Source organism: Coregonus lavaretus (assembly GCF_964263955.1).
Source record: "Coregonus lavaretus genome assembly, chromosome: 4".
Taxonomy (NCBI): Eukaryota; Metazoa; Chordata; class Actinopteri; order Salmoniformes; family Salmonidae; genus Coregonus; species Coregonus lavaretus.
Genome location: NC_139991.1, coordinates 7,001,990 through 7,028,083, shown reverse-complemented (window position 1 = coordinate 7,028,083; position 26,094 = coordinate 7,001,990). Strand labels below are relative to the sequence as shown.

At 46.2% G+C, this 26,094-nt stretch overlaps 1 protein-coding gene across 1 annotated transcript in view; it reads left to right on the top strand.

Annotated features, from left to right (window-relative positions):
* Positions 1-24,202, top strand: part of LOC311128440 (PH domain leucine-rich repeat-containing protein phosphatase 2-like) — a 44,950-nt gene extending 20,748 nt beyond the window's left edge. Inside the window, exons 4-19 of the mRNA XM_084160584.1 lie at positions 1,529-1,719; positions 2,230-2,355; positions 7,718-7,872; positions 9,064-9,210; positions 9,755-9,985; positions 13,523-13,725; positions 13,842-13,902; positions 15,801-15,896; positions 16,598-16,753; positions 17,661-17,861; positions 18,399-18,561; positions 20,292-20,422; positions 20,584-20,697; positions 21,548-21,742; positions 21,976-22,207; positions 22,380-24,202. Of these exons, the coding sequence (XP_084016710.1) occupies positions 1,529-1,719; positions 2,230-2,355; positions 7,718-7,872; positions 9,064-9,210; positions 9,755-9,985; positions 13,523-13,725; positions 13,842-13,902; positions 15,801-15,896; positions 16,598-16,753; positions 17,661-17,861; positions 18,399-18,561; positions 20,292-20,422; positions 20,584-20,697; positions 21,548-21,742; positions 21,976-22,207; positions 22,380-23,672 (3,695 nt within the window). The 3' untranslated portion in view covers positions 23,673-24,202. The remainder of the gene's footprint in view (positions 1-1,528; positions 1,720-2,229; positions 2,356-7,717; positions 7,873-9,063; positions 9,211-9,754; positions 9,986-13,522; positions 13,726-13,841; positions 13,903-15,800; positions 15,897-16,597; positions 16,754-17,660; positions 17,862-18,398; positions 18,562-20,291; positions 20,423-20,583; positions 20,698-21,547; positions 21,743-21,975; positions 22,208-22,379) is intronic.
* The last annotated feature ends 1,892 nt before the right edge of the window (positions 24,203-26,094 follow it).

Sequence of the window (26,094 nt, the reverse complement as noted above, 5' to 3'; positions counted from 1 at the left end):
TTTGCATTTTAATGAGGGAAATAAGTATTTGACCCCTCTGCAAAACATGACTTAGTACTTGGTGGCAAAACCCTTGTTGGAAATCACAGAGGTCAGACGTTTCTTGTAGTTGGCCACCAGGTTTGCACACATCTCAGGAGGGATTTTGTCCCACTCCTCTTTGCAGATCTTCTCCAAGTCATTAAGGTTTCGAGGCTGACGTTTGGCAACTCAAATCTTCAGCTCCCTCCATAGATTTTCTATGGGATTAATGTCTGGAGACTGGCTAGGCCACTCCAGGACCTTAATGTGCTTCTTCTTGAGCCACTCCTTTGTTGCCTTGGCCGTGTGTTTTGGGTCATTGTCATGCTGGAATACCCATCCACGACCCATTTTCAATGCCCTGGCTGAGGGAAGGAGGTTCTCACCCAAGATTTGACGGTACATGGCCCCGTCCATCGTCCCTTTGATGCGGTGAAGTTGTCCTGTCCCCTTAGCAGAAAAACACCCCTAAAGCATAATGTTTCCACCTCCATGTTTGACGGTGGGGATGGTGTTCTTGGGGTCATAGGCAGCATTCCTCCTCCTCCAAACACGGCGAATAGAGTTGATGGCAAAGAGCTCGATTTTGGTCTCATCTGACCACAACACTTTCACCCAGTTCTCCTCTGAATCATTCAGATGTTCATTGGCAAACTTCAGACGGGCCTGTATATGTGCTTTCTTGAGCAGGGGGACCTTGCGGGCGCTGCAGGATTTCAGTCCTTCACGGCGTAGTGTGTTACCAATTGTTTTCTTGATGACTATGGTCCCAGCTGCTTTGAGATCATTGACAAGATCCTCCCGTGTAGTTCTGGGCTGATTCCTCACCGTTCTCATGATCATTGCAACTCCACGAGGTGAGATCTTGCATGGAGCCCCAGGCCGAGGGAGATTGACAGTTCTTTTGTGTTTCTTCCATTTGCGAATAATCACACCAACTGTTGTCACCTTCTCACCAAGCTGCTTGGCGATGGTCTTGTAGCCCATTCCAGCCTTGTGTAGGTCTACAATCTTGTCCCTGTCATCCTTGGAGAGCTCTTTGGTCTTGGCCATGGTAGAGAGTTTGGAATCTGATTGATTGCTTCTGTGGACAGGTGTCTTTTATACAGGTAACAAGCTGAGATTAGGAGCACTCCCTTTAAGAGTGTGCTCCTAATCTCAGCTCGTTACCTGTATAAAAGACACCTGGGAGCCAGAAATCTTTCTGATTGAGAGGGGGTCAAATACTTATTTCCCTCATTAAAATGCAAATCAATTTATAACATTTTTTACATGCATTTTTCAGGATTTTGTTGTTATTCTGTCTCTCACTGTTCAAATAAACCTACCATTAAAAGTATAGACTGATCATGTCTTTGTCAGTGGGCAAACGTACAAAATCAGCAGGGGATCAAATAATTTTTTCCCTCACTGTATGTGTGTGTGTCTGTGCAAAGGTGTGTTTTTGCATAAGTGATATGTGACCATGTTCTTTAACTAACCCCTCTCCTCCCTTGGCTTCCCCCAGAGTGTCCGGTGAACGCGGACCAGCAGGAGCGGACCCTGCTGACGGGCGTGTTCAGCGTCAGGAAGGGCAAGACCCAGCTGCACAAGTGGGCAGAGCGCCAGGTCCTCCTGTGTGGCACCTGTCTGATTGTGGCCTCTGTCAAAGACAGCCTGACGGGGAAGATGCACATCCTGCCTCTGGTGGGGGGAAAGGTGAGGGGTTAGAGGTCAGGGGTTGGAGAGACGTTGTTTTCCAAGCCCATGCATTCCCCAGGGGTCAAAGAGAGACAGAAACAACAGCAGATCACAGATACAACAACACAGCTGGGACTGACAGACGGACAGAGGGGATGCACTGTACAGTACAATGAGAAGGGAGCAAATACAGAAATGCACACATACAAACACACACTAGTACACACACACACACACACATATTGGCTGTGTTTACACAGGCAGCTCAATTCTGATCTTTTGCCCAATTATTGGCAAATGAGCTGATCTGATTGGTCAAAAGACCAATTCGTTCAAAAAAATATCAGAATTGGGCTGCCTGTGTAAATGCAGCCATAGACATGCACATTCAGGCACACTTAAGCACATGTGTCTCTGCCTAATATGGATAGAGCCAGTAGGCACCATAATGCTGTTTAGTAGTTTCTTGGGGACATCAGTGGATGTCTCTGTCTGGCCTCCTCACCCTTTTCTGTTCTGTATGTTCAGGTGGAGGAGGTGAAGAGGAGACAGCACTGTCTGATGTTCAGCTCAGCTGGACCCCAGGCCCAGACATACTTTGTTAACTTCGACACACTGGCAGACTATCAGAGGTGGCATCGGCAGGCTTCAAAAGTAAGTATGTGTTTACTTGTCAGAGTTGTTATGTAGGAGAATCTGTGTGCCAGAGCTTTGTGTATGTTTTCTCTGATAAATTATGCAAGGTCTCTGTCAGGGCACACAGTGAGGGGTGGTCCTGGTTGGTTCCTCTAGGCTGGGAATCAGAGTGCTGAGAGGGCAGTTACCCAGAGTGCCCACTGCCTGGTCTGTCATCCAATCAGAGTCCTGCTGTGGAGCACAGGTGACCTCTCTGATTGGCTCTACAGTGACGACAGAGGACCAGCAGTGTCTGGCTTTGATTAAACAACTGGCTAGGAGGGTGCATGGGTCATTGATTGCATCTGTGTGTACTGTGTGTGTCTGTGTGCTTGCACATGGGACTCAGTACAACTATATGACGTTAGTATCCTCAGCCACTCTGTCTGTCCCTCCCGGACTGCTCTGCTCCTCTCGCTGTGCCTCTACTTTCCTAATTAATGGCCATTGTGTCCCAGACCCTTACTGGGCCCTAACCAGCTCTGTGAATGCCTCCACCCAGGCAGAGCAGGCACACAATGAGCCGTGGAGAAAAAAGGCAACTGAAAAATGAAAATCCAATTAGTAGTAGTTCCATGCTAAGTCAAGGAGCTCTCTCTAACTCTCTCTCGCTCTCTCTCTCTCTCTCCCCCCTACCTACCACTGTGGTGCGGATCACTGAGCTGGACTGGGGAGCAGTTAGACATCAGAGGTTCCTATGGCGACATGATTGGCTGGAGATGAAGACAGAGAGAGAAATAGAGAGAGATGCAGGAGGAGTGACAGAGAAGAAGAGGCTTTGAGATGAAGGCAGAGATGTATGAGGAGCAGAGAGGGGTGGTGCTTGAGATGAAGAGAGGGAGAGGACTGGAGGGGCAGAGAGAGATGAGGGGAGGAGAATTAGAGGAAGGGTGGATGAGATGGTGGATTTGGGGCAATACTCGTGCCAGGCTGGACACAACCAAGCCCTTGTTGTAGTGTATTTGTGCTGATGTGTTTCATTTTGTGTTTGTTTCAGCGTGTGTTTGTGCGTGTGTGTGTTTCTGAATCAGTGAGGGTGAGGGGGATGGGGTTGTTGTGGTGTTTGCTGTGTGATGGGGGCTGTGCTGGCTAATGGCTCCTTGCTCTAACAGTGGCCTGTGTGTGAGTAGCTGGGCCTGGTGAGTGGCCTTGTGGCGTGCCCGGGTCCTCCCAGACAGAAAGGCTTGGAGGCTGTCTGAATGGATACAGTAGAAGGGGGTCATCTTCCACTATAGGGAGGAGGGGGTCATTTTCCACAGCCACACACACTGGGCATCAAGCGCTCCCCCTGCTGCCTAGCTAGTTTCTTTACCCACAGGCTGTTCTCCTCTCTCTGTCCAGTCTACATGTAGGGCACTACTACTTTCTCTCTGTCTCTTTCAATTTCTCTTTCATCTCTCTCTCATTTCTCTCTTTCTCTCTCTCTTCATCTCTCTCTCTCTGACCTGCCCTCGATGGCCTTTTAAAAGCTAGCTGATGAGAACTCTAAGGTTTGTCTTTGTTTATCCCTAAAAGCAATGATGTGACGACGTGCTTTGCTGAGCAACCATCCTATTTTCTGGGGTGTTGCACAGTATGCGGTCCTGTGGTGGATTGAAGCGAGCATGTTTTCAGACTGAGAAATGTATTAAAGCTACTACCCCCAGACAGACAGTGTCCTCCATGTGCTGACGACTATACAGTCTATCTTTTCAGAGCTGAAGGAAATGCTGTTCAGCTGCATTCTGCACATGTAGATACAGTGGGGAGAACAAGTATTTGATACACTGCCGATTTTGCAGGTTTTCCTACTTACAAAGCATGTAGAGGTCTGTAATTTTTATCATAGGTACACTTCAACTGTGAGAGACGGAATCTAAAACAAACATCCAGAAAATCACATTGTATGATTTTTAAGTAATTAATTTGCATTTTATTGCATGACATAAGTATTTGATACATCAGAAAAGCAGAACTTAATATTTGGTACAGAAACCTTTGTTTGCAATTACAGAGATCATACGTTTCCTGTAGGTCTTGACCAGGTTTGCACACACTGCAGCAGGGATTTTGGCCCACTCCTCCATACAGACCTTCTCCAGATCCTTCAGGTTTCGGGGCTGTCGCTGGGCAATACAGACTTTCAGCTCCCTCCAAAGATTTTCTATTGGGTTCAGGTCTGAAGACTGGCTAGGCCACTCCAGGACCTTGAGATGCTTCTTACGGAGCCACTCCTTAGTTGCCCTGGCTGTGTGTTTCGGGTCGTTGTCATGATGGAAGACCCAGCCACGACCCATCTTCAATGCTCTTACTGAGGGAAGGAGGTTGTTGGCCAAGATCTCGTGATACATGGCTCCATCCATCCTCCCCTCAATACGGTGCAGTCGTCCTGTCCCCTTTGCAGAAAAGCATCCCCAAAGAATGATGTTTCCACCTCCATGCTTCACAGTTGGGATGGTGTTCTTGGGGTTGTACTCATCCTTCTTCTTCCTCCAAACACGGCGAGTGGAGTTTAGACCAAAAAGCTCTATTTTTGTCTCATCAGACCACATGACCTTCTCCCATTCCTCCTCTGGATCATCCAGATGGTCATTGGCAAACTTCAGACAGGCCTGGACATGCGCTGGCTTGAGCAGGGGGACCTTGCGTGCGCTGCAGGATTTTAATCCATGACGGCGTAGTGTGTTACTAATGGTTTTCTTTGAGACTGTGGTCCCAGCTCTCTTCAGGTCATTGAGCAGGTCCTGCCGTGTAGTTCTGGGCTGATCCCTCACCTTCCTCATGATCATTGATGCCCCACGAGGTGAGATCTTGCATGGAGCCCCAGACCGAGGGTGATTGACCGTCATCTTGAACTTCTTCTATTTTCTAATAATTGTGCCAACAGTTGTTGCCTTCTCACCAAGCTGCTTGCCTATTGTCCTGTAGCCCATCCCAGCCTTGTGCAGGTCTACAATTTTATCCCTGATGTCCTTAAACAGCTCTCTGGTCTTGGCCATTGTGGAGAGGATGGAGTCTGTTTGATTGAGTGTGTGGACAGGTGTCTTTTATACAGGTAACGAGTTCAAACAGGTGCAGTTAATACAGGTAATGAGTGGAGAACAGGAGGGCTTCTTAAAGAAAAACGAACAGGTCTGTGAGAGCCGGAATTCTTACTGGTTGGTAGGTGATCAAATAATTATGTCATGCAATAAAATGCTAATTAATTACTTAAAAATCATACAATGTGATTTTCTGGATTTTTGTTTTAAATTCTGTCTCTCACAGTTGAAGTGTACCTATGATAAAAAAGTACAGACCTCTACATGCTTTGTAAGTAGGAAAACCTGCAAAATCGGCAGTGTATCAAATACTTGTTCTCCCCACTGTAAGTGAGCCATGACTGTATGAGCATAGCCAATGAAAAGCAATGGCGGGACAGGGAGTGCTGAACAATACAAAAAATCAGATATACTCAGGGGTGAAAGTAAGCCAGTGCGGTCCAGTACAGAGTACCGGCAAAATAAATAGTGGGGGTAAGCCGTACCGGTAAAACATGAGCCTATCACAAGAATTAAAACAGATTTCAAGAAAACTGTAGGCTATTACACTATCATTAGTCATGTGAAAAATTAGCGAATAGACTTGAAGAGGTGTTGAATAGCCAACGCTCGAAGTGCGGTGTGGTTCGACAATAACACTGAAATTTTGCCAATGCAGATATGAGTGGCCAAGACCGAGATTCGCACGGACAGCAGTGTACACACACATTCATGTTACAAGACTTGTGTAGGCCTAATGAATGACAATCACAGAATGCCATTCATAAGACTTTGGTGTTTTGTAACTGATGTCTCTTTGCATTGATCAAATGGCGGGTGCACAGTGCACTGTATGGAGGCCAGAATTATTTTGGAATAGTTGGAATAGTAACGGAAGTCTGGACACTGACTGTAGGCTTCATATGTAGCCTATTATAATATAAACTCCAGCAGAATGAAGTGTTCCTCGCAGTAAAATGATAGACCAAATGTACATTTTTGTCTCGGGAACAGGAGTGGCGAAATATGATTGGATGCGAATGCGCGTTTAGGGACTGGGCTGTGTAGCCTAAACGTGCAATTTCTTTCAGCGACATAAAAGCTGACTGGATTCCATTTTCAACCACATAAAACGTGCATCCAAGACTAATTGAAATACTATCAGAAACATGTTGGATCGTTTTCACAGCTTTTCATTTATTTTCAAAGATGTTGTTGAGTTACAGTTCAAATAAGGAAATCAGTCAATTGAAATAAATTCATTAGGCCCTAATCTATGGATTTTACATGACTGGGCAGGGGCACAACCATAGGTGGGCCTGGGAGGGCATAGGCCCACCCACTGGGGAGCCACAAAATGTCTTTATTACAGACAGAAATACTCCTCCGCACATTTCTGGGATCTTATTTCAGCTCATGAAACATGGGACCAGCACTTTACATGTTCCGTTTATATTTTTGTTCGGTGTAGATTGTTGATGATTTATGACATTATTTCGGCGAGCAAGGCTTTATTTAGTATTCTACACGAGCATCAAGTAATGACAAGAGAAGCTGCATGTACCTAATTATAGACACCTTGACTTACAAATAGCCTACCAAATGTCAGAAATTATAAGCAGAAAAATATCTAAATGAGGCTTAAACTATTTTCTTCTGCACCCCCCTTTCAAATAATCATCACGCCGTCCCGGAGTAAAGTACGCAGGTAGCCTACATGAGCCTTTTTAAGTAATTGTTTGACAATCAGATGAAAACATGACTATGTTGATGCCACATTAAAAGGTAGGCTAATACATTTGAAAAGTTAAACGACAAATCTGTACAATTAGGCCCATAGAGATCCTATGAAATTCTATATGTAATTGTATGATTAGGCCTATAAAAAAATGCACACATAGGAGGTCCCATACCGGGAAGAAATGACATCTACTTTCACCCCTGGATATACACAGCACTCACTGTGAGGATAATGATTAAGTACCACACACCTCAGTGGAGTTCATGCTGCCAACTCCTATAGACCTCAACACTGTGTGAACATCCTGTTTTGTTATGGACTCACAACATAACCTTATCAGTATTCCTTTATTTATAATGCTCAATAAATCATTCTATAATGCTGAAGCGTAGGATTCCAACTTCCCTTTTGTGAATTAAGCATTATTGAACCGACTCAACCTTTTTAAATTAAAGTTGCCCGTTACTCCGTGTGTGTGTGCAAAACTCAATTGCTCCATGCAGGTGGTTTCTGGTCAAAACCTTGTTCTATTATCACTAAGCTTAATTAAAAACCCATTTGGATGCAGTAAACAGTAAACGGACATGTCCTGTGTTTGCAGGTGGTTTCTCAGACCATCAGCCTGGTGGATCTGTCATGCTACAGTCTGGAGGAGGTGCCAGAGTACCTGTTCTACAGCCAGGACATCACCCACCTCAACCTCCGACACAACTTCATGTCCCTGCAGGGCCCCGGAGGACTGCTCAACCTCCCCAGGTAAATGCACTCTCTCACCAGGCAGGGCAGCACACAACCACTGACACAACTTACCTAGGAAAACCCTACCTAAAATAAGTCTGAACATGCCTAGCGAAACCTGTAGCCCAATACTAAACCTGCTCAGTAACACCCCTACCTCGATACTAAATCTTAATCCGTCCACAGATAAACTTGTCCTCCCTGTTACAATGCAATTTGTGGTAGTGTTACAACACAGTCTGACAGTTTTACCCAAAGGCATTATGTAATCATGTCATATGATGTTCTACAGGTACGTACATTGTTTATCACAGAGCTTGTTTTATCGTCTAGTCGGTGCTGATAAGTTCTCCTGACCACTCGTTTGTGGTCGATGCTCAGAGACACGGTGGTTCAGCCGGCATATCATCTGGGAGGGTGAAGGGGCACTTAGCTCAGTGTCCACTCCTATGGTACAACTGGGGCATATTTGAGCAAGCGGGCATTCTCAAAGAGATAATGCTATTAAATGTTAATTATCTACTACCCTCTGTAGTATTTCCTGTTGTATGGCAAGCATTACAGGAGGGCCGAGCTGTAATAAGTGGTGTGTGGACGTGCATGTGTTTATGCGTGTGTGAAGGGCTGTGGAAAGAACACATGATAGAGGATCTACTGTGCTGTGTAGCTGAGAGGAAGACAATGTACACATCACTGCATCTCTCTCTTTCTCTTTCTTTCTCTCTCTCTCTGTGTGTCTGTCACTCCCTCTATCTGTATATTTAGACAGAGCAGGGCTAGGGGAGTGAGGGAGGCTGATGGAGCCTGAGGGAGGGGGTGGAGGAGGGAGGGGATGGTTCTTCTCGGATGCGGTCTGTGCTCTAGCATATGTTGTGACTCACGGCGGCCACCTCCATCCCCCATCCACTCTGCATCACTTCATTCACTAAAATGATTGTATTGCTACTTAGTGTGTGTGTGTGTGTGAGATGGGGTTTTGGCCAGATGCGAAAATGTAAAATGTCAGCAGCCCCTAGTAACGAGGACATAAATTCCAATGGAGCGATTATGATGAACGAGACTGCCTGAGCCAATGCAATGAGCCCACAAAATACATCTATTTTTATAATCAGACAGAAAAACTATCTCTACGTTGAATTACTTTTGGTCATTCATTGAACATGTCAGAAAAGCCAGGTCCAGTTTTTCAAACCCTCTCTTTCTACCCAGGTTTTCCCAGCTGAAGAGCCTGAACCTTTCGCATAACCGCCTGGGAGTGTTTCCAGAGTCTGTCTGTGAGATCCTCACCCTGACAGAGCTCAACCTCTCCTGTAACGGCATGAACACAGTCCCCAGACAGATAGGTAACCTCCAGAGGTGAGACAGTCACATACATACACCCTATATCAGTCAGCCAAAATTATATATTATTTTGAGTTTGGCATAGAGTACATGCTAACATTCCCACTCTAGCTGTGTTAGGTAGGGTGTAATTCCATGATGGTCAATATGAGTATCAGTTCCTCTATGTACTGGATGTTGGGTTGGACATTTTGTGCTGCTCAGTGCTGTGTGCAGTACTCTCCCCTCTGCTCGCCTTTCTGGCCACATGAGCCCACATGCTCATCTTAGCAGTGAATCATTATCGAGCATGTTCTCTGTGTGTGTTTTTTTTGTTTTGTTAATTGAACCAGTGAACTGCATTAAGTTCAGCTGTTTGTTGTTATGCAGTCAGATTAAATAAAGCTTTAAAATCAGGCCACTTTTCATGCTCTCAGCTCACTTACTGCAGCATGATGCTTAATATAGAATGATTTCAAATATACAAACACTGACATTTTCACCTCTTCTTATGGAATGCCAAACAGTTGTGTATCCTCAGAAAACAGAGATGAAAAAGATTTATATGTCTGTCCCCCAGTCTGCAGACCCTGTCTCTGGATGGGAATCACTTGAGCTTCCTGCCCGAAGAGCTTGGCGGCCTAGCTCAGCTCAGCAGCCTGGGGCTTTCCTTCAACAACTTCCCCCACATCCCTGGTGTTCTGGATAGGCTGAGCGGCATGGACAGGCTAGCCATGGCTGGGAACCGGGTGGAGACCCTGGAGCTGGGGATCCTGGCCAGGATGAGCCACCTCAAGAACATCGACCTGCGGTGAGGAACTAGACCAGTCTGTACTCTCTGCCCTCATACGGGCCCCCTGTCTTTATCTTTCTTTTCCTAGTTCTATTCTTTCTCTCTCTCTCTCTCTCTCTTCTCTCTCTCTCTCTCTCTCTCTCTCTCTTCTCTCTCTCTCTCTCTCTCTCTCTCTCTCTCTCTCTCTCTCTCTCTCTCTCTCTCTCTCTCTCTCTCTCTCTCTCTCTCTCTCTCTCTCTCTCTCTCTCTCTCTCTCTCTCTCTCTCTCTCTCTCTCTCTCTCTCTCTCTCTCTCTCTCTCTCTCTCTCTCTCTCTCTCTCTCTCTCTCTCTCTCTCTCTCTCTCTCTCTCTCTCTCTCTCTCTCTCTCTCTCTCTCTCTCTCTCTCTCTCTCTCTCTCTCTCTCTCTCTCTCTCTCTCTCACATCCCTCAGTGTATACACTCTATTCGTCAGTCACAGCATGCATAATTCAAGATCAATACACAATGGTAATAAGAGCCCCCCTGTCATTAAATCTCACAGAGTTGGCAGCAACGGTTCAATGTACTTCCACCCCCCCCCCCAAATGCCCCCTACCCCGATGCCTGACCCTGCCTCACTTAGGCATTTTCATATAAAACACCTTTCTCATCTCTCTATCCAGTTCTGATGCAGCCATTGATAGTGAGATTGATCCCCTAAAAACCTGCAGTATCACCCCCCTTCACTCCCCGTCACTGTTTTAAAGTTTAGTCGTTATTCATCTCTCTCCTCCCATCTTTCTACCTCTCTCTCTCTGTCTCTCTCCTCTCCTCTCTTTGTCTCTCTCCCTCTCTCTTTCGCTCCCTCTCTCTTGCTCTGCCTCACCTTGAGAGTGAGTTATGGGGTGGATTTATGGGGGGCTGGGTGCCTGCAGGATTAGGAGGCCAGTTGGGCTCATAAAAGGGAGAGGAGAGGTTCTGCAGAGTGAGATCAGATCAGGAAGAGGGAGACACACAGGGGCAGTCTGGAACTCATCAGCCAGACATATTCTGTCTAGTGTCTGTCTGCTGTCAGCATTCTAACCCAGTGTTCTGTTTGTCTGATGCCATTGCTTTAACCCCATGTTGATGTTAATATCTTGATCCTATGTTCTCTATGTGTATGAAGCCTGTGTGTTAATTAAGCAATAAGGCCCGAGGGGGTGTGTTGTATGGCCAATATACCACGGCTAAGGGCTGTTCTTAGGTACAGCCCTTAGCCGTGGTATATTGGCCATATATACCGCAACCCCCCGAGGTGCCTTATTGCTATTATAAACTGGTTACCAACGTAATTAGAGCAGTAAAAATAAATGTTTTGTCATACCCGTGGTATACCATGGCTGTCAACCAATCAGCATTCAGGGCTCGAACCACCCAGTTTATAATGCTGTTTATACCATGGCATTGTTGAATACTAGTTTCTGATTGGCTTGAAGGGCATTCTAGAGTGTGCATTATTTCCCTATAACTCAGTATACAGTGGGGAAAAAATGTATTTAGTCAGCCACCAATTGTGCAAGTTCTCCCACTTAAAAAGATGAGAGAGGCCTGTAATTTTCATCATAGGTACACGTCAACTATGACAGACAAATTGATAATTTTATTCCAGAAAATCACATTGTAGGATTTTTAATGAATTTATTTGCAAATTATGGTGGAAAATAAGTATTTGGTCAATAACAAAAGTTTCTCAATACTTTGATATATACCCTTTGTTGGCAATGACGCAGGTCAAACGTTTTCTGTAAGTCTTCACAAGGTTTTCACACACTGTTGCTGGTATTTTGGCCCATACCTCCATGCAGATCTCCTCTAGAGCAGTGATGTTTTGGGGCTGTCGCTGGGCAACACGGACTTTCAACTCCCTCCAAAGATTTTCTATGGGGTTGAGATCTGGAGACTGGCTAGGCCACTCCAGGACCTTGAAATGCTTCTTACGAAGCCACTCCTTCGTTGCCCGGGCGGTGGGTTTGGGATCATTGTCATGCTGAAAGACCCAGCCACGTTTCATCTTCAATGCCCTTGCTGATGGAAGGAGGTTTTCACTCAAAATCTCACGATACATGGCCCCATTCATTCTTTCCTTTACACGGATCAGTCGTCCTGGTCCCTTTGCAGAAAAACAGCCCCAAAGCATAATGTTTCCACCCCCATGCTTCACAGTAGGTGTGGTGTTCTTTGGATGCAACTCAGCATTCTTTGTCCTCCAAACACGACGAGTTGAGTTTTTACCAAAAAGTTCTATTTTGGTTTCATCTGACCATATGACATTCTCCCAATCCTCTTCTGGATCATCCAAATGCACTCTAGCAAACTTCAGACGGGCCTGGACATGTACTGGCTTAAGCAGGGGGATACGTCTGGTACTGCAGGATTTGAGTCCCTGGCGGCGTAGCGTGTTACTGATGGTAGGCTTTGTAACTTTGGTCCCAGCTCTCTGCAGGTCATTCACTAGGTCCCCCCGTGTGGTTCTGGGATTTTTGCTCACCGTTCTTGTGATCATTTTGACCCCACGGGGTGAGATCTTGCGTGGATCGATGGAGATTATCAGTGGTCTTGTATGTCTTCCATTTCCTAATAATTGCTCCCACAGTTGATTTCTTCAAACCAAGCTGTTGCAGATTCAGTCTTCCCAGCCTGGTGCAGGTCTACAATTTTGTTTCTGGTGTCCTTTGACAGCTCTTTGGTCTTGGCCATAGTGGAGTTTGGAGTGTGACTGTTTGAGGTTGTGGACAGGTGTCTTTTATACTGATAACAAGTTCAAACAGGTGCCATTAATACAGGTAACGAGTGGAGGACAGAGGAGCCTCTTAAAGAAGAAGTTACAGGTCTGTGAGAGCCAGAAATCTTGCTTGTTTGTAAGTGACCAAATACTTATTTTCCACCATAATTTGCAAATAAATTCATAAAAAATCCTACAATGTGATTTTCTGGATTTTATTTTTCTCAATTTGTCTGTCATAGTTGACGTGTACCTATGATGAAAATTACAGGCCTCTCTCATCTTTTTAAGTGGGAGAACTTGCACAATTGGTGGCTGACTAAATACTTTTTTTCCCCACAGTATTTGCACTGTAGAATTCAATGGCTGTAGTTCTTACATGTTCTATGTTTGAGCTACTTTTGAAAGTAAAATACATATTGAAAATATTATTGGCATTGTTGAATTTATAATAGCAAGCTAGGACTTTTGGTTTGGTTAGCTAAACTAGCAAGTCTGTTTGATTACGGAGGCAACTACTATCGTTATCTGGTAAACTTGGGAGCTACTTCAGTGGATGTTGAACACATTTCTACCTGCAAATGAACCCATTTCTAGCGGTAAATATGTTAAATTATAGCCATGATATAAAAGGGATAATCAACTCGCAGCTCTATGTGTTCTCCGGAAAATAATACAACTCTGTGGAAGGTCAGTTCCACTCCGCTAGCACGTCGTGGAGGAACACACCTTCCACGTCATTCATTATTTTCAATAGAACACATAGCCCCTTGTTGATTTTCCCTTACGTACTGTATGAGGCCTTTGTGTAAATGCTGTGTACTGTATGCAGGCTGAACGGTCTGCGCTGGGTGAAGAGTGAGGCCCTGGAGGCGGTGAAGCAGGTGACCCAGCTGGACCTGAGGGACAACCACTTGGCCACACTGGACCTGAGCGCCATCTGCAGCCTGGAAACTCTGCACTGCCAGAGAAACCAGCTGAGGGCGCTAACGCTGAGTGGCTTCACCCTGCGCACACTTCACGCCAGCAGCAACTGTGAGTGGAGCACCTACCTCCCTGGCCCTGTCTCTCCAGGCCCTCTACCACTGTTACATAATGCATATAGCCATCCCTAGCTTGGCTGCTGATCACTGCTTTTCCTCTACCCACAGGCCTGACCACGGTCAACATCTACCCAGTACCCAACCAGCTGACACAGATGGACCTATCACGGTGAGTGCTGTGTGGCCAGGGCCTCAGTTTCTCAATCAGGAAGGAAGAAGTGTTATTAATCCATCAACACTTCTAATCATGAACCTGGTATATTGGTAGCTTTTTTCATTTACAGTGCATTCGGAAAGTATCCAGATCCCTTCACTTTTCCACATTTTGTTACGTTACAGCCTTATTCTAAAATTGATTTAAAAAAATTAAAATCCTCATCAATCTACACACAATACCCCATAATGACAAAGCGAAAACAGGTTTTTAGAAATGTTTGCAAATGTATTAAAAATAAAAAACAGAAATACCTTATTTACATAAGTATTCAGACCCTTTGCTATGAGACTCGAAATTGAGCTCAGGTGCATCCTGTTTCCATTGATCATCCTTGAGATGTTTCTACAACTTGATTGGAGTCCACCTGTGGTAAATTCAATTGATTGGACATGATTTCTATATAAGGTCTCACAGTTGGGACATAGTAGCTCATAGTAGCTCAGCCCGTGTAGCTCAGTTGGTAGAGCATGGCGTTTGCAACGCCAGGGTTGTGGGTTCGTTTCCCACGGGGGACCAGTATGAGAAAAAAAAGTGTATGCACTCACTAACTGTAAGTCGCTCTGGATAAGAGCGTCTGCTAAATGACTAAAATGTAAATGTTGACAGTGAACGTCCGTGCAAACCAAGCCATGTGATCGAATGAATTGTCCGTAGAGCTCCGAGACAGGATTGTGTCGAGGCACAGATCTGGGAATGGTACCAAAAACATTCTGCAGCATTGAAGATTCCCAAGAACACAGTGGCCTCCATCATTCTTAAATGGAAGAAGTTTGGAACCACCAAGACTCTTCCTAGAGCTGGCCTCCCTGCCAAACTGAGCAATCGGGGGAGAAAGGCCTTGGTCAGGGAGGTGACCAAGAACCCGATGGTCACTCTGACAGAGCTCCAGAGTTCCTCTGTGGGGATGGGAGAACCTTCCAGAAGGACAACCATCTCTGCAGCACTCTACCCATCAGGCCTTTATGGTAGAGTGGCCAGATGGAAGCCACACCTCAGTAAAAGGCACATTACAGCCCGCTTGGAGTTTGCCAAAAGGCACCTAAAGGACTCTCAGACCATGAGAAACAAGGAAACCTGGCACCATCCCTACGGTGAAGCATGGTGGTGGCAGCATCATGCTGTGGGGATGTTTTTCAGCGGCAGGGACTGGGAGACTAGTCAGGATTGAGGGAAAGATGAACGGAGCAAAGTACAGAGAGATCCTTGATGAAAACCTGCTCCAGAGCGCTCAAAACCTCAGACTGGGGTGAAGGTTCACCTTCCAACAGGACAACGACACTAAGCACACAGCCAAGACAACGCAGTAGTGGCTTCGGGACAAGTCTCTGAATGTCCTTGAGTGGCCCAGCCAGAGCCCGGACTTGAACCCGATTGAACATCTCTGGAGAGACCTGAAAATAGCTGTGCAATGACGCTCCCCATCCAACCTGACAGAGCTTGAGAGGATCTGCAAAGAAGAATGGGAGACACTCCCCAAATAGAGAGGTGTGCCAAGCTTGTAGCGTCATACCCAAGAAGACTCAAGGCTGTAATCGCTGCCAAAAGTGCTTCAACAAAGTACTGAGTAAAGGGTCTGAATACTTATGTAAATGTGATATTTCGGGGGGGGGGTTTTAAATTCTAAAAACCTATTTTTGCTTTGTCATTATGGGGTATTGTGTGCAGATTGATGGGGGGAAAAAACGATTTTAATCCATTTTAGAATAAGGCTGTAACGTAACAAAATGTGGAAAAAGTCAAGGGGTCTGAATACTTTCCGAATGCACTGTACATGTACAGTTGGAGGTTAAAATGTCTTATATCCCCTCTGACCTCTGTGCTGACTGTGACCTCTGTGACCTCTGTGACAGGAACCTGCTGGAGTACCTACCAGACTGGTTGTGTGACAGTAGGAAGATGGAGGTGCTGGACGTCACACACAACTTCCTGTCTGAACTACCAGCCAGGTTAGTCTCCCTATGAGGACTAGTTCATCCTTCTCAAACTCCTCACTTCCAACTCATCTAAATATGCTCTAAACATGCATATTTGTTAAGGTAGATTAAAGGCTGTTACTTACATTGTCCATCATGTTGTACTATATGTTTAATCCTTCCATCTCGTATCATCCGGATTTGGCTTTTAAACAGTCTGCAGTTATTATTAGAATGAGCACCATATTAATCTGGTTAACATTGGGCATCATTTAGCCAATGTCCAGACAGAAATAACTGTCCCTAAAACATCAGCAGATGTGTTGACAGTCAGCTGATGAGAGGATTCCATTGGCTGTGTGAAGCTAATACACAGCTTTTCATCTTTCTGTCAGCAGACTGTGATGTCAGTATGGCGATGCTGGAGCACTCCGCTCAAAGCAACCGTCATTTAACGTTACCCTTCAACACAACTATTTGCATTTGAATAGACCAAAGCCTTCGCAAACAAGATAATATTCGGCTCGACGGCGTAGCTGCAGATGAGACCTCTGTGTTATTATTTCTGGAGTAAATTGTGCTGTGTTGGTATCTTTAGGCTGCCAAGTTCAAAAGGACATTGATGGATTTGTTGTCTGGAGTTTCTGTGCCTCAAGATTCCCCCCAGTTTCACAAGTGATCAAATTCACAGCAGGAGATGATGTTCTTTATCTCTTCCTCTCCCTCTCCACTAGACTGCTCAGCAGCCTGAGTCTGAGGAAGCTGCTGGCTGGGAACAATAGGCTCCAGAGACTGCCTGACCTACTTGACCACGTCCCCCTGGAAGCACTCGACCTCCAGCACAACAAGCTAGGCGAGCTCCCGGAGAGCCTCTTCTACAAGGCCTTAAAGTGGGTCAATCCCCCTTCCTCTCTATCTTCGCACCCACCCTCTCTCCTACCCTTCTCTTTGGTGTTTGTCCTCTCTCCCTCTCTCTCCATTCCTGACAGGTGCTTTGGAGGCTGCAGCTGATGCTCTGTCTCCCCCAGGGCCTGTGACGCTGCTGCTGTTGCTTTAACCCCTGAGCAGCATTGGCCCTGTTCCTCTATTCAACCACAACAACCAATTAAAGGACAAAACAGGATCGGGCATATTGAAATGAAACACTGCCCTATATCCTCCCTACATCATGCAGTAGAAATACAGTATCAATATTTGATGGGATTGAAGTGGTTGGCAGTCTGTAAGAGATGTCTTACTTCACATAGACGTGGTGGCCCTGGTTCGCTGACTGGGTCCACTGGGCTGTATCTGCCAGGCTCTGGAGTGTGTGGCTCTGAGGACCAGTCAGAGAGTCAGACTGTAACGTGATCCCACCCCAGCAGCCTGACGCTCTACCGTTTCCTGTCTGATAAATCACTGGGCACCCATTAGGCCTGGGCTACTCTACTCTGTCTCCCATGCTGAGACATCGAGTGCCAGTGTGACGGCTGTAAAGTGCCTCATTGGTCAACAATGTTTGTTTCTCAGTTAGTGTTACAAAAGAGCCACCATTAGAAGATGTATTCTTATTGATTTTCTCCCTGTCATCATTTATCTGAATCCGTTTTGTTAAAGGAAATGTATGGCCAGAGTGTTGGTAACAAGAGCATTTAACTCTCCTGTCATAACAGCTTTAAGAGGAAGTTCTACATTTTACACTATGTCTAAATCATCTAATGTTGACTTGAAATTACACATTTACATCACTTACATCACTGGCAATTAATCCTGGGTTCTTTCCTATTTACATACATCTCTCTCTGCTCCTCCTCCTAGCTTAAAGTACCTGAACGTGTCAGCCAATGCCCTGGAGATAATTCCCCCCAGCAGCCAATCAGAGGAGAGCCTCAGCACCCTCCAGGAACTGTACCTGACAGGGAACAAACTGAATGAGAACTGTGCCGCCCTGCTGGTGGGACACCAGAACCTCAGAGTCCTGCACATGGCCTACAACCAGCTGCTCTCTTTCCCTGCCAGGTAACCAACTCCACACCCAGTTAAACTGCCTTCATACAGTACCTATGAAGAATGGAAATGCCTTCAATCAGTTGAAGTATTCTACACAGGGTTACCCACTACTTTAGAGATTGCGTCTCAAATCAAATCAAATCAAATCAAATTTTATTGGTCACATGCGCCGAATACAACAGGTGCAGACATTGCAGTGAAATGCTTACTTACAGCCCTTAACCAACAGTGCATTTATTTTAAACAAAAAAAGTAAGAATAAAACAACAACAACAAAAAAGTGTTGAGAAAAAAAGAGCAGAAGTAAAATAAAGTGACAGTAGGGAGGCTATATATACAGTAAAATAAAGTGACAGTAGGGAGGCTATATATACAGGGGGGTACCGTTGCAGAGTCAATGTGCGGGGGCACCGGCTAGTTGAGGTATGTCTCAAGACATAATATGTTTTCTATTGCTCCTAATATACTGTAGCTATTCTCTAGATCTGATATGAGCCTTTGTTCTGTGTGGTTGAGACGTCTCTATACTGCTCTGTGTGTGTGCAGTAAACTGAGTAAACTGGAGCTGCTGGAGGAGCTGAATCTGAGTGGCAACAAGCTGAAGACCATCCCCTCCACTGTGTCCAGCTGTAAGAGGCTACACACCCTCATAGCACACTCCAACCACATCAGTGTGTTCCCTGAGATCCTCAACCTGCCAGAGATCAAGGTCAGTTTCACTCATATCTGTTTATATGTGTGTTTATGCATATGTCTTTTAGATATGTATACAGTGCCTTGCAAAAGTATTCATCCCCATTGCCGTTTTTCCTGTTTTGTTGCATTACAACCTGTAATTTAAATGGATTTTTATTTGGATTTCATGTAATGGACATACACAAAATAGTCCAAATTGGTGAAGTGAAATGAAAAAAATAACTTGTTTCAAAAAATTATAAAAAATAAATAATGGAAAGGTGGTGCGTGCATATGTATTCACCACCTTTGCTATGAAGCCCCTAAATAAGATCTGGTGCTACCAATTACCTTCAGAAGTCACATAATGAGTTAAATAAAGTCCACCTGTGTGCAATCTTAAGTGTCACATGATCTCAGTGTATATATACACCTGTTCTGAAAGGCCCCAGAGTCTGCAACACCACTAAGCAAGGGGCACCACCAAGCAAGCGGCACCATGAAGACCAAGGAGCTCTCCAAACAGATCAGGGTCAAAGTTGTGGAGAAGTACAGATCAGGGTTGGGTTATAAAAAAATATCTGACGGAGCACCATTAAATCCATTATTAAAAAATGTAAAGAATATGGCACCACAACAAACCTGCCAAGAGAGGGCCGCCCACCAAAACTCACGGACCAGGCAAGGAGGGCATTAATCAGAGAGGCAACAAAGACACCAAAGATAACCCTGAAGGAGTTGCAAAGCTCCACAGCGGAGATTGTAGTATCTGTCCTTAGGACCACTTTAAGCCGTACACTCCACAGAGCTGGGCTTTATGGAAGAGTGGCTAGAAAAAAGCCATTGCTTAAATAAAAAAATAAGCAAACACGTTTGGTGTTGGCAAAAAGGCATGTGGGAGACTCCCCAAACATATGGAAGAAGGTACTCTGGTCAGATGAGACTAAAATTGAGATTTTTGGCCATCAAGGAAAACGCTATGTCTGGCTCAAACCCAACACCTCTCATCATCCCGAGAACACCATCGGCGTGGACTGGGAAACTGGTCAGAATTGAAGGAATGATGGAAGGCGCTAATAAATACAGGGAAATTCTTGAGGGAAACCTGTTTCAGTCTTCCAGAGATTTGAGACTGGGACGGAGGTTCACCTTCCAGAAGGACAATGACCCTAAGCATACTGCTAAAGCAACACTCAAGTGGTTTAAGGGGAAACATTTAAATGTCTTGGAATGGCCTAGTCAAATCCCAGACCTCAATCCAATTGAGAATCTGTGGTATGACTTAAAGATTGCTGTACACCAGCGGAACCCATCCAACTTGAAGGAGCTGGAGCAGTTTTGCCTTGAAGAATGGGCAGAAATCCCAGTGGCTAGATGTGCCAAGCTTAGAGAGACATACCCCAAGAGACTTGCAGCTGTAATTGCTCCAAAAGGTGGCTCTACAAAGTATTGACTTTGGGGGGGTGAATAGTTATGCACGCTGAAGTTTCTTCTTTTTTTGGGGGGGTCTTATTTCTTGTTTGTTTCACAATAAAAAATATTTTGCATCTTCAAAGTGGTAGGCATGTTGTGTAAATGAAATGATCCATTTTAATTCCACGTTGTAAGGCAACAAAATAGGAAAAATGCCAAGGGGGGTGAATACTTTCGCAAGCCACTGTATATCTATTACAATGTTATAATGTGTAACAGTGTGTGTGTTATCTTTTCCCACTCCCCTCTCTCTCTGTGTGTGTGTGTGTGTGTGTGTATATATATATATAGCTGGTGGACCTGAGCTGTAATGAGCTGACTGAGATCCTACTGCCAGACTCTCTACAGGCCACCCTGCACGAACTGGACCTGACTGGCAACAGCAGCCTCTTGCTGGAGCACAAAACACTCAACCTGTTCAGGTGACACACAGAGACCACAGTGTCAGACCGCACAGAAAAGTATCAGGCCACTGGTGTACTTCGAAATGCTATGAGATAAATGATATTCTTAGACGTGTGCTACGGCGTGAATGATTGTTCGGTCCAGTGCGTAGTGAGGTAATCTCTTTGTCTCTCCTCAGTCACATCACCACCCTGAAGCTGGACCAGAAGCCAGCTATGACCACCGGCGACTCCCTGGGCTCCTCCACCCTGTGGAACCACGGTTACTCTGAGATGAGCGGACAGAGGAACAAGTGAGCACAAGGGAGGGAGGAAGGAGGGCTGAGGGAGAGAGAGTTACTTTATGAGACAGTGAGTGAGCGTGTGTGAGAGAGCATGATAGTGTTTTGTGCCTGTGTGAAGCCCCAATTTATGACGATATTCTGATGAGAGGGTATAAATGGGATTATGAGATCATGTGTGGTTTTAGAGAGCGTCTTTAAGAAGGTCAGAGGAAATAGCATTTCCTCTTTCAGGGAATCGCTGTGAGCAGCACTACATTAAATGGTCTGAGAAGAGGATGTGCTTCTCATAGTCCATATCAGCCAGTTTCTTTTCTGCTCTGCCTCTTGGCTGGGCTCCTATTTTAAACCCCACCCGGGGCTATAATTTGCATCTATGGAGGACTTACTTAGTTATCTAACTGTACAGCCCCAGCACAGCTTCCACTGCCTGGGTGAATGTCCGGCGGGGCTGGCCTCAAGGCCCCTGGGCAGTGGATCTTGTTGAATAGTAGGGAAGGCGGTGAAGCCTAATACTTCCTGTGGATAAAATGGGTATAAAGCAGGGTCCCCTGCATCATTGATGGTGGCCCAATGTGCCTGACTGCTGCCCTAACAGGGCCTCACAGGGTCATGACCACCACAGTGTCACGAGGCCGTGTCTGGTGTCACACCCACCCCCTGCTGCCTCCGTAGGAATGGGGCTCTGTCTGACTGTTTAAGTATAGATGAGTGATTCCTGTTTGGCTTGTATTTGAGCAAGATTGTATGCTTATGAGCAAGATTGTATAACGGGATTTACACAAAGTGTAAACACATTTTGTTTACACTTTTTCTGTTAATCTTATCTATATTTATGGTATTTTCTCTTCCTTGGGGACAGGTTGTGTGTGTCTGTGCTGGCAGTGGACCGCTTTGGGGACAGCGTTGAGGCGGCCTATGGCATCTTCGACGGAGACCGCAATGAGGAAGTGCCTCGTCTGCTGCAGTGCACCATGGGAGATGTGCTGTCGGAGGAGCTGCTGCATTCCAGTGTGGACAGTGTGTACATGAGTAACACCTTCCTCACCTCACACAGGTATGAGCATCATGTATACACAGACACACACCCAAGGACATGCGCACACACACAGACAGAAATTACTCTAATACAAGCTAAATGTATGCACATTTCAGTATCCTATGAATTACTGTTGCCCCACAGGGAAGACAATCCTACAATTGTACTGTTCCTTGTTCATTTACATTTGATTGACTTAATTCACAACTGCATTAGCAACTGATAGTTGCATTCTGTAATGTATGATGCAGGAAACTGGGCATGGCTGGTCAGAAGCTGGGTGCATCTGCCCTGCTATGCTACATCCACCACGAGCCGTCGGAGCTGGGCAGCTACTTCAGCCTGACGGTGGCCAACGTGGGCAGCTGCCAGGCGGTGCTGTGTCGAGATGGCCAGCCCCTGCCCCTCTCCAAGGTCTTCAGCCTGGAGCAGAGCACCGAAGAGATGGAGAGGGTCAAACTCAGCAAGGCTATCATAACTGAGGTACTGTGGGGAATTACGTGTGTGTGCGTGGGAATGCACATCTTTGTGAGTGCCTTTGTGTTCATTAAGATCTACTTGTTAGTTAACGTTTGATGTGATGCCTTATGCTCAGAGGTATTCATTTGTATTCAAAGTGCAGAGCTGAGTCCCCTCCTGTGTTATTGTGTTGCAGGATAATAAGGTGAGTGGAGTGACATGCTGCTCTCGCCTGCTGGGCTGCTCTTATCTGTCTCCCTGGGTGCTGCCCAAGCCCTGGGTGCGCACCGAGCCCCTGTGTTCCCAGGACGAGTTCCTGATCCTGGGGAACCGGGCGCTGTTTGAGAGGGTGTCCTACCAGGAGGCCGTGTGCACCGTGCAGGCCGTGAGGGACCCCCGCGCTGCTGCCAAGAAGCTCTGCACGCTGGCCCAGAGCTACGGCTGCCGGGACAATGTGGGGGCGGTGGTGGTGTCCCTGCACATCGGGGAGGACAGCTGTACCTGTGAGCCCGCTCTCGCCAATACTGGGACTGAACCCCGGGGACCCCCTCCAACACCCCTCCCTGTCTCTGCTCCCCCAGGGGACCCGGCCACGCCCTCCTCCAGCAGTGGCATCGCCTCAGAGTTCAACAGCGAGACTTCAGCCTCGGAGGTGGGGAGTGAGGCAGGCTCCACGGCCTCTGACGAACACCCCTCCTCTGGCCCCACGGCCCGACCTGAGAGGCGCTGTAGCCTCCACCCTGCAGCCACGCTCTGTGGCCCCACGGGACCCGGCTCAGCCGGGGTAGGGGGGCCCCACCCAGTCCTGTTCCAGCGCCAGCCCTCCTGTGCCACCTTCTCCAGTAACCAGTCTGACAACGGGCTGGACAGTGATGACGAGGCTCCACTAGAGGGGGTCATCTCCAACGGGAGCAAGCTGGAGGTGGAGGTGGACATCCACTGCTGTGCTTTCCAGATCCGCTCTGGGCCCCCCGCGAACCCCAAGGACCACAACCTGGACAAGACACGCTCGGACTACCCCAACGGAAAGATGCGGCGTCAGAACAGCGTGGTGGTGTCAGCCACTAACGGCTGCCTGCTGGCTGTGTGTGGCAGGGAGATCTCCGACCTGAAGAAGTCCCCCTCCACCTCCAGCCTCTTTGGGAAGAAGCTCTCCAACGGCTCCGTGGTGGCCCCGGAAGATAGCCACAACCTCATTGAGGTAGCCCTGGAGGCCCCTAAGAAGAAGTCGGGTTACTTCACTGCCCCCGCCCAGCAGGACCCTGAGGACCAGCTGGTAGTGCCTCCCAGTCTAGAGCAGGATGTTAGGGAACAGCTGAGGGGCCAGAACCCTATGGTCCCAGGACCTCCACCCCCTTCCACACCCCCCTCCATCAGAGACCCTGTGTGGGACCACCCCCACCCCCCTGCCCCCATGCTGCCCCAGCGGGACCTCGCCCCCAACACTATCCCTGCCCTACAGCATGAAGTCTATGATACTGCCCTCTAGAGGGGGCCAGAGCATAGCTCCACCCTGTGGCAGTCCTGTGACAGTGCCATACCAGGGGGGCAGAGGAGGTCTCTCTGGCACAGGTGGGATATTCCAGTTCAAGTTTCCATTCAGCTCTGTCATGAAGACCAGATGGACATGTGGGGCCTTGACTGTTCACACATGAATGCGTTACGTCACGTTAGACGTAGAGAAATGCTTAGCTAACTGTCTGATGAACCTGGTAGAACTGTCGGAGTATCAGAGCTGAACAGGCACAGAAATCACCACCCATGAAAAGAGGTTGTGAAAAGAAGGGGGCCACCGCAGGCCAAAATACCCCAGCCTGAACTAGAATACCTCATGCGTTTTAGACTGCAGAACTTGTTTGCAACATTTCCCTTTACTTGGAATGAAGGTCAAATAGTGAAACGGTAGAAGAATCCCTTTGAGTGTGTTATCATTCCATTCCTTGGGGCTCCAGGGGCTCCTAGATCCCAGGGACAAGTCCTGCGACCAAAGGGTGAAAAAGTGCCTACTGTAGATGACTCAGCCCCTGCCTGCATGTGTGTATGGAGGGGAGGGCGGGGACATCAGTATTTAACCCTGGAGGAGGACATCACTGTGTGACAGCGTCCTCCAGGGGCCACCAATGGTACAGCCACTTCTCTCCTCCCTCCCTCCCTTTCTATCTCCCTCTCTCCCTCTCTCTCTCTCCCTCTCTCCTCTCTCTCTCTCTCTCTCTCTCTCTCTCTCTCTAACCTGTTGACTGCACTATGGCAGTCGACATGGCTGGCAGGACTGGAACCTGGGCTGACTGGCCTTACTCTGTGGTACAAGGATTCAGACTGTGTATGCTAGAGGCAAGTAGGAACATAACAGCAGACGATAAAAAACTAACTGAATTTAAATTTGCTGAAAAAATAATGTTAAGATGTGACCCTTTCTATCTACACCATAATCCTCTATATTGGAAATACAGTTAGTATCTATATACACATTTAGTCTGAGCAGTATAGTGCAGAACCACATAGTGGTGTAATCACATGGCCTGCTTGGCCTTGTCTGAGCATCAGGATGCCTATCCATTTGGAAACCATTGAAGCCTTGCTGGGAGAAATAATGCATTCTACAGAAATGTTCAAGAAAAGGCAAACGCAAAATAACAGTGCATTGCTCACCTGTACAGAACCAATATGGTATACTGCTTCAAAACCATTATTGTATCACTGTATCCGTGACAGTGCATGGTCATCAAATTTTTACAGAAAAAGTTGTTATATTAATGATGTTTTATGAGCAACATGAGTGGTGACAATGAAGGCAAAGCAATCGTTCAGTGTTCATAGCTCAAAGAAGCTAAAATGCACAGTAGATACTATAAAGTAATCATTACAAATTATGGGTGAAAAAACATGCTCTTCAACATGAGTTCTTCACATTATTAGAGTGCCATCATTTAAGGAGTCCAGATACTGTGAGGTGTGTAGACCCCGTTTTCTTTAGATTTTCTAGTTTCAGGCTTGTTGTACCCAGGCAATTGTGCAAAATCTCTCTAGTGATCAACGTATCAGAATCATTCCATTCCCATCATTCCGTTAGCTTCACAGTCATCTGAACAAAATATCCATGAGTAGTGTACTAAAATGAGGATGTAACATGGTATATTTTTTGTATATGTAAAGTATGTATGTTGTGAAATATGTGTACTATTTGGTACAAAGATGTTCTATTTTAGCCATGCAGTTTGCATAATTATTTTGGAGGCTATAGATATAGCTGGTTGATGCTCTTCATTTTAAGTCAGTGACCAGAGAGGGAAAGAGTAAAAATAATATGATTTACTCATTGAAATAATTAGATATTTCATTCTCATAGATCTACTGACAGATTCAATAGGGGTTTGTGGGACATCTGGTGGTGATAACTATGAATTGCCTCAGTTGTTTCTTCTATATCAGTGAATATCACCAGTGTGTACTCCCTGGTGTACTCTACCACCTACTGTACAACAGATTCAGAACAAGCACAGTGTGTTTTTGTTGGCTGGACAGAAAAGCTCATTGTTGTCTTGGCGACAATAAGGGCTGGTTTGAGTAAGAGGGGTGGTGTGAAGCTCACACAAGGGGCAACACCAAACCAATTCAACAGGTGGGTGGATGACTGGATGGGGTATTGTAAAGGAACAATGAGAAAATGGGTTTATCAGATTACGTTTGTGGAATTTTAGCAAATATCTACAATATACAAATTTTCTATGAGTCCCATACAATACTCTTATCTACAAATCACCTCACCGGAGCTAATGATTTCATCCATCTCACATTTGTGTCCTGGGATGATGACATGATGCAGATGTGGGTTAAAGTATCGACTGTATTTTGACACACAAAAGAAAAAACACAGGTATTCTTATGTATAGGGCCAATGAGACATTAACTTA